Below are 8217 nucleotides of genomic sequence, written 5' to 3'. Positions count from 1 at the left end.
ACATGTCTGTATCGGCGGCGGTACAGGAAGCCTCATGGTGGCGCGGACTTTCTGCGAAACTGGCGAATGCGGATGAAGTGATTGAAATTCGTTGTGACAATCAAAGCTGCATTGCGATCGCGAAGAATGGTGGGTATCATCCACGAACGAAACACATTGATATTCGTCACCATTTCATCAAAGATGCTCTCAGCCGTGGGATTGTCACTCTAGAATATGTTAGCACGGAGGACCAGATTGCAGATGGACTTACTAAACCATTGCAACGGACTAAATTCGAGATTAGTCGCGAGTTAATGGGTATCTCTGAGGCTTGAGGAGGAGTGTTGAAGAGCAAGCCTTGAGTAAAATAGTAGGCTATGATTATTAATGTAAGATTCTAGAAATATAGTCTTGTTCCAACCAGCAACCTTTACACAGCTACTCTCTACAGTTACCATAGCAGGATAGTCAGTCCTACATATGGAGGCACGGTCTATTCGGGGCTTGAACCGTGCGCGTTTTTACTATAGGAATATGAACCGAGCTAGGTTATTGTTTGGACTTTCTGCAATATATGAATAAACTATAATATGTTTATTGGTAAGTTTTAATCCTCAGAAATACAATCATATCACATGAACGGTGCACTGTTAATTTTACAATTTCTTAACAATTATTTCGTATGAAATATGTATGTATTTCCCGTTATTGAAATTTATTTATTTTAACAGCATTTATTTTGACAGCATATCCTAATATTAAACAATGCATACGTCTTGCACAATTTAGTTTTAAGATGAGTACAGCCAGCACATGGGCTGCTAAATGAGTAATTGCAGTACATACACACTGATACTTTTGCTGTGGGCAAGGTGATCGTTGGTGGTACATAGGATTTGATCTGAGATTATGTTGCTATTAAACATTTGACTTGTCTGTATTCAGTGCTGCAAGTTCGTGGTTGTGTTGTTCAATAGGAACCTCCCGCCGGAAAACTGCCTTATAGGCAAAGGCGGTCAGAAAAGCAGCGCCAAGCGGACCAACCCAATAGATCCAATGTGCATTGTATACTCCATTCCATAGGACTGGTCCTAACGAACGTGCTGGGTTCATGCTCGCACCGGTGTACGGTCCCTACAAATGGTAGCGAAAAACAGTGAATAATGTATTTAGCAAGTTTTGGAAAATATGATACTTACTGCCGCAACAGCTAAGGCTCCAACAGTAAAGCCAAACTTTAAGGCAACCGAATCGTGATGCTTTGCGTTACGAGGATCCCAAACACCACAGCATACCAAAATTAATACCATTGTTGCAACAAATTCAATACCAACTGCCTGCATATTCGAGACAGCACTGTTCGGCTGTGTTACGCAGAATCCTGCTCCTTTTTCAAGAGCGACGTCAAACACAGATGCAGGCGTCAGCAGTTTGAGAATTCCGTAGCCCATGAAAGCACCGATACATTGTGCTGCACCATAAGCTAGAGCCATCTGAATACATGAAATAGATAAGTCGGAAATCCATGTGCAAATGTACAAATATTAAAATTTGGTTAGGTAGACATCAGTCGATACAGTAGCAGTAGTAGTGTATATGCAAGCGATGACCCGGTGACCGCAATGTAAAATAAAATCAATGATTCTAGCGAGTTTTATGAGTACAATAGTAGCATATTGTTATTAAATAATAAAATATTATACAGTAGAACGTCGATTATCCGGGGCGGATTAACCGTCGGGCGGCTTAAACGTGCGCATAAATGTGACAGCTGTTCAAACATGCGGCGAAAATTTGCAGCGATAGTCCAGTAGGCAACCATTTTTTTGTGCAGCTTTGTAGTGTCTTGTGGTATTTTCGGAATAATTTTTGTTCATGAACAGTTGCTAAACCTATAGTTATTGATTAACATAATATTCTACTAACGATTAATCGATTAATTCAATGTGAATTAATCATGAAACTAATGAATTTTATATTTTTTATATTAATTTGATATTTCTTGGCCAATTGTCCGTGCAAATCAATTAACCGGCTACCGTCCGGTCCCGAGCTGCCAGGATAATCGACGTTCTAATGTAACTTTGAGGGTAAATGAGGCAACATTAGAAGTGTATTAGCAGGGATGATAAAAAAGTCAGTTAAGTTTAAAATAATTTATGTCCATTGAATACAACGAATGAATTACACCATTTTCGAGCCCAAAGAAACAATGTTAAGCTACTTTTGAACATTGTTCAACTATATATAAACATTTGACGTTTAACTGAAAAACTTATGCTTTTCTGAATTTTGTTCAAACCTAAGTAAACAAGTGATACCTCTAACTTTACCCATTTTCTGTATAGAGTTTAGACATTTGTATGTGACTTCATTTGCAAAAATAGTTTGAATTTATTTGTCAATTATTTATCCCGATACCATCAAGACTCATAATTGACATTTAAATTAGTACAAAATCAAATTAAACGAAGTTCAAAAAAATTTTTTTTTGCACAATGATCATCAGGTGGATTTAAAAATATCTGGTGGTGGACTCTAGTGCATTTTGACAATTCGTCACTTGACGTAAGGTCCCCAGGATTCAAAGTTTGTTTACATTTATTAAATTTGTTCATATAATTAATTTAGCCCATTTTTTCGATTAAATTTTCTTTAAACATATATTTTGGACTTTGCGAGTTCTTATTTCACATTAAAATAAAGATTAAATTGTGTTATTTCGTGTTATTCCGTGAATTTTTTCAATAATTCATTGTGTTTTCGACATTTTTGATGATAAAAACTAAGAAATCATTATTTTTTTCAATTTCCACAGTAATTCCTCATTATCTACGAGCAGCATGGACATTTTACGTGAGATTAGAACTATTACTCTCATGATTTTAAATTTCGTCCTTAAAAAAATCATCAAATCTTTTGTTTGTAAATCTCATTTTTTCGATAAAATCAATAGACACACAAAAATGCACATAATAACAAAGACGTAAAGTCCCTCAACTAAGGCGACCCCCCAAAGGCTCTAATCCACCATCTGATATTTTTGATCCACCTTGGTTGCGATTGAATAATATTCATAAAGGCATCAGTATTTCAGTTAGACGTCAAATGTTCATAGTAGAAAAATGTTCAATAGAAGATTATCATTGTTTATTCTGGCTCGAAAACGGTGTAAAACGTGAAAAAATATCAAGAACAATGCTCCTACCTTGGTTGAAACCAACTCGTAAACCCATGCAGCTGCCGTAACGGCAGGGTTAAGGTGAGATCCAGATACACATCCAAATATTTGTACGATGATCATCACTATTAATCCAAAGTTAATGCACAGTTCAAAGTGGGAAGGTGTATGACCAAGTCCGGACACACATCCCATGCATCCTAACATCACCAACAGTCCTGTGCCAATCAGCTCGGCAAGAAAAACAGAAATGTTATCAAGCGTAGATTTTTTCATCGTGCTTGTCTGTAATATTTTTTGTAGAAAATAAGGAGAAATGTTTAGAAATTCATAAATAAATAATAAAACAAAACAAAAAATTAATATATATATATATATATATATATATATATATATATATATATATATATATATATATATATATATATATATATATATATATATATATATATATATATATGTTGCTCTTAATGCGATGAAGGGTACTCTTGATGAAAGGTTTCACTGTATTATAATTCAATAACTAATTCAATTAGATTACTTTTAGCCCGGCCCGTCATCTAGTCGACATCTCGTATGACTTTACAACAGGTCCGTCTCGGGTTCAAACCTCGTATGGACCGTGTCTTACATATGTAGGACTGATTATCCTGCTATAAGTAATCAACAAGTCACGGGCTGTTAAGCACAATGTTACATGCAGGCCCTGTCCAGCAACGGTTATTTTGCCAAAGAGGAAGAGTAAGAAGAAGGTCACATTTACATAGATTGAAACGGTAATATGTGTGAATATGTACCATAAATAACACTTTAATGAGCTGTGACAGTGACAAATGTATCCTATGGAACAAAGATTCTATAAGACTCAACTTAAATGACTTATTAAAATTATTTAACACTAGGTTTAGGGGCGTCTCTTATATACGTATCTTTACGGACACCCGTCAATTTGACATGTGAATAAAAATATGTAGTTAGATTGATTAGTGTTAGATTGGTTAATAGATTGGTTCATGAAAAAAAACTATTTAATTAAAATTATGAATCGTTTAACATGTTTTGGTTTCCATAAAAAATTATGCACAATGCTATAGTCGTTATTGTTTCACCGAACACATGAATGTTTTCGATGCAACATTTTGACCGATGTCCGCGGGAGTTTCGAAAAACACGAGGAGTAAGTTGTTCAGCAATTCCGTTTGAGGCCACTTTATTTAAATCATTTATCAGGATTTTATTAATGATAATAAAGGCCTTATTAGACGGAGGAAAATACTGTCATTTCTCGATTGGCATTTATCTGTCAAACTTAGACTTGTTCTGTCACCTTTCACATTTATTATTTAATTCATTGATTTTATTGGCTTTATCGGAAAAAATCATTCGCTATTTCCCATTTTTGTTGTTTTTATTCATCATTATAAAGAAATTCAATACGCTCTATCGTCATTGACAGCAAAAATCCATTCTAGGGGAAATCGGATTTGAGCATGCCGAATTCCGATTTTCCGACTGGCATCTATCGCTCAAACCCTGTTTGAAGGATAGATTCCAATATCGAATGACAGTATTTTCCTCCGTCTAATAAGGCCTTAAGTGGTATATAGTTCACTTTCATCCCTACATTTACTTTTAATTTGACAGGTCATATTTCAATTTGACAGGTTCTGTAGAGATAGGTTTACCACATATGTATCTGAAAATTTATGAAAGTTATGAAAATAAAATTTATGCTACAAACTCATAGTATGTTATGATAAATTTACGAAATGTTAAAAGGTATTTTAAGTACAGGCAGTCCCCGAGATACACGGTTAATGGGGACCGAAAACGGCCGCAAAATACCGCGTAACTCGAATTTCCGCGTAAGTCGAATCTCGTCGATTTCCAGCTAAAATATCACTAATTTACGTGTAATGCAAGTGCAAGTAGGGGGCGGTTTTAGTCACTTTATGAATTATTTGATATGGTTCTGACTGAATATAACAGTTTTAAACCATTTGAAATTGTTTTTAATATTCGATCAAAACGGAAATTATTTGGCAATTTATTGATGTGTCAAATCAGTACAATTTGCTCAAAGAATTGTCAAATTTAGAGAACCGCGTATCTCCGAATCCGCGTATAAGAGGTACCGTGTATCTCGGGGACCGCCTGTATTTCACATCAAAGTTTAAATTCCGTTAAATTGATGGGTTCCGTAAACCTAGTGTTAATATCAATATTGCGTTATATGACGTGACACTAATAGCACTTGACAATCTATGATATAAATTTATCAGATAAGCTATATCAGATTGAGTAGTAATTTTCGCTACAGTCATAGATGTTGTTTAATTGACCAATAAAAGAATATGAATATGCTTATGTGAGCCTCCTTTTAAATAAATGTGAAATATGTTTAAAAAATTTAAACTAATTACTTATAGAAGTTTTATCTTCAATAAGTGATAAAACATTTTTCTACTTGGGTTTGCTGTAGAATATGCGTACAAATTAATTTTAGCATATGCATCTAGAAGCTACAGCAGTCAAGGAGACAGTGTTTATTAAGATAAACGCTAGTTAAACATGGATGTTAATGACAATCACATGGTTTCAAGGTAGCACTGTATCTCTAGTAGAAGTAGTTGAAATTTACCTTACCGTAAGCTTCCCTTTATAAGGCCTTTAGATGGAGCAGGCCTTTCGATGGTTTGCGTGTAATGTGTCTTTTTACCTGTTTATCTATTCATTTCATTCCGGTCTGATGTGGTTTATATTGTTACGTCAGCGGAGGGTAAAACATGCTCAAGTGGTTAAGGGCTTCACGATAAGGTTTCTCGAGCATGGGATTTGTTGATTATGTTTTATCGAAGTTTAAAACAGGAAAAATCAAATCATGGTCCAATGTGTTATCAGTTTTGTTATCAGAACTTGATAAATAGAACAACAACAATCCTGATTAAATGAATGGTCTTTGAACGTACCCATCAGTGTGAGCATTGCTTAGTTGCGGGTTGAATAATTGAACTAAGTAGAACATCCGTATGGTACGTTTTTGCTTGCTTGATTGATTTTGCTAGGGTTGTATAGGGCCTACTGTCCTCAGCTTATGTGTTACACGACCTTCAAGGATAGATTCGATGGTTTGATCAGCAATATCATTCTGATGTTTCTTATGACGGCTAGTCCCGAAAAGTTTGAGTTTTTATTTAAGAGTAACCTGGGATAGCGATACCTGACAATGTAGTGTAGTCGCTGTTGTTTTTTATCGTGCAATAAAAAAAACACGCTGGACAACAAACGGAGCCGGATCCTTTACCTTTATGATTAAGAGAAGAACATATTTTACAGATGTTTAATACATTCTGAGAATGTGGATGTTAGAAGTGGAGAGAATGCTGCCACGTTTATTGAAGCTAGAACCGGATAGTTCGGTATTGATTAAGAGAGCTAGAGTCAGATATGAATAAACACGATACAACAATGTAGCAATTGTTTATGACTTTGTAAAGAATCAAAATCATACAGTAAAGAACAACTTAGCGTTTTTTTAATGATTGGTGTTATTTTATTTAAAAATAACTCAAATATGTCAAACATTGCATAATGTCTTGTTGCAAAATGATTTAAACAAAAAATCTTAGCATAGATTTAATCAGCTTTAAATTTCAATTAGTTAAAACATAATTAATTGAGAACATGTTATTTGCCTGTATTCATGCCGGCATTTTCCGATTGAACAGGAGAAAGGAAGACACATTTTTACGCGAGTTTTTGGTATTAATGCACGTTTTTCTTGATGGTTCGATGTCGGTGTTTGAATTTCATTTAATACCGGAAATAAGAAACGTAGTGCCTAAACGGTTATACGTTTAGGAGGGGTTGAGTGTGTTTTTAAATACACCAATCTCAAACGAACTAACGTTCTCGCGCCTTTGCTGGCATTGGTTCACTATCGCATGGCCTTTTTACCCTGGGGTCATCAACAAGCAAACATTGTGGCTATGTGAAAGTGTAAATAGCTGGCACACTGGTAGCAATAATCACGCGCGCATCCGTAAACTGATCGAATTGTAATTGTATAAATTCGTTTACTCGTACATATCGATGCTAACGTTGTATGAAATCAATGTAATGTAATTACCAACGGTAATAAAGTAATGCAGGATCATTAATATGATAGACCTGAACGTGTTTTAATTCTTCTTAATTGAGATAATCTACTATATCTCAAGATTATAATTTATATATGTATTTATCTTTGCGTAGTATAACACATAATTTGAGTTGAAAAAAAACTTGATACACTTGATGTGTTTGTTGGATTTCAAAATAAACTGACGTTACAAAACTCACCGTTTAAGGAACAAAAGGAAATGCCTCCCAGTAAAGATAGAACTTCGCAAAAAAAAAAACTGGATGCTCTGAGATTAGAAGTGATGCAACTAGGAGCCGTCGATGTGTTCCGATGACTTACGGTTGAGACTGTAAACGTGTTGGACGCTACGAGTAAACTGATAGCTGTCGTCACACGATCCCACCGAAAACCTCAAACGGTTCGCTGATAAGTGTTGGTACCACTTCATTTCTACCGGGTGTGTTCAGCGCCATTGCATGACGAGCATGGCATGGAAGGCAAGGTACTACTTACTACGCGATCCTAAGAGTCTTTCTAAGAGCAGATAGTTTTCCACCTTTTAGTTTCAGAACAAGGAGTGTAACTGGGTTGCAAGGCTAGCGCACCGCTGACATAGATGCGCGACCTCGATGCGGAGAATTACGTGTGTGAGCGACCATGTGAGGGGCATATAGGATTGTTTTGGATGAAGGTTGGAATGAGGTAGAAGATGCGAACGATGCTGGAATATTTTTAGAATGTCTAGCTCGTTGAACTTAAGCGTACTGATCATGTTTTTGTGTTTCTTTGTTTTTGTTTTTGTTGTTGTTTTTGTCGAAATCATTTAGTCATTACGTACCAGTTGCATTCGTTTATGTTGAACGTTTGTGAACCGCACAAAACATAACACCAAATAAATTGATTTTTGTAATTAGTATAACGTCTTTTAAGT

The 8217-nt window shown here is 35.4% G+C and overlaps 1 protein-coding gene across 3 annotated transcripts; it reads right to left on the bottom strand.

The window, feature by feature from the left end:
• Positions 1 to 674: 674 nt before the first annotated feature.
• Positions 675 to 7872, bottom strand: LOC121601015 (aquaporin-like). Of its 3 annotated transcripts, none has more exons than XM_041929802.1 (4): positions 7800 to 7872; positions 3191 to 3448; positions 1182 to 1475; positions 675 to 1116 (listed from the first exon to the last, which is right to left on the bottom strand). In XM_041929802.1, exons 2-4 carry the CDS (start codon positions 3437 to 3439, stop codon positions 901 to 903), a joined length of 759 nt encoding a protein of 252 aa, XP_041785736.1. In that variant the 5' UTR covers positions 3440 to 3448; positions 7800 to 7872; the 3' UTR covers positions 675 to 900. The 3 variants fall into 3 exon arrangements, with proteins under 3 accessions (XP_041785736.1, XP_041785735.1, XP_041785734.1); XM_041929801.1 differs by lacking the exon at positions 7800 to 7872 and adding an exon at positions 7626 to 7685; XM_041929800.1 differs by lacking the exon at positions 7800 to 7872 and adding an exon at positions 7505 to 7613.
• Between the last annotated feature and the right edge of the window lie 345 nt (positions 7873 to 8217).

This window comes from Anopheles merus, unplaced genomic scaffold, assembly GCF_017562075.2.
Source record: "Anopheles merus strain MAF unplaced genomic scaffold, AmerM5.1 LNR4000017, whole genome shotgun sequence".
NCBI lineage: Eukaryota > Metazoa > Arthropoda > Insecta > Diptera > Culicidae > Anopheles > Anopheles merus.
The sequence above is the reverse complement of the archived record's forward strand: the minus strand, read 5'-3'. Positions and strand labels throughout refer to the sequence as shown.

What these genes read in the sequence shown, in the direction of transcription:
- LOC121601015 (XM_041929802.1), bottom strand. Translation starts at nt 3,439, where the DNA reads ATGAAAAAATCTACGCTTGATAACATTTCTGTTTTTCTTGCCGAGCTG. An exon ending in ACGAGTTGGTTTCAACCAAG is followed by an intron (nt 1,476 to 3,190) that starts GTAGGAGCATTG and finishes TCATGTATTCAG; the next exon opens with ATGGCTCTAGCTTATGGTGC. An exon ending in GAGCCTTAGCTGTTGCGGCA is followed by an intron (nt 1,117 to 1,181) that starts GTAAGTATCATA and finishes TACCATTTGTAG; the next exon opens with GGACCGTACACCGGTGCGAG.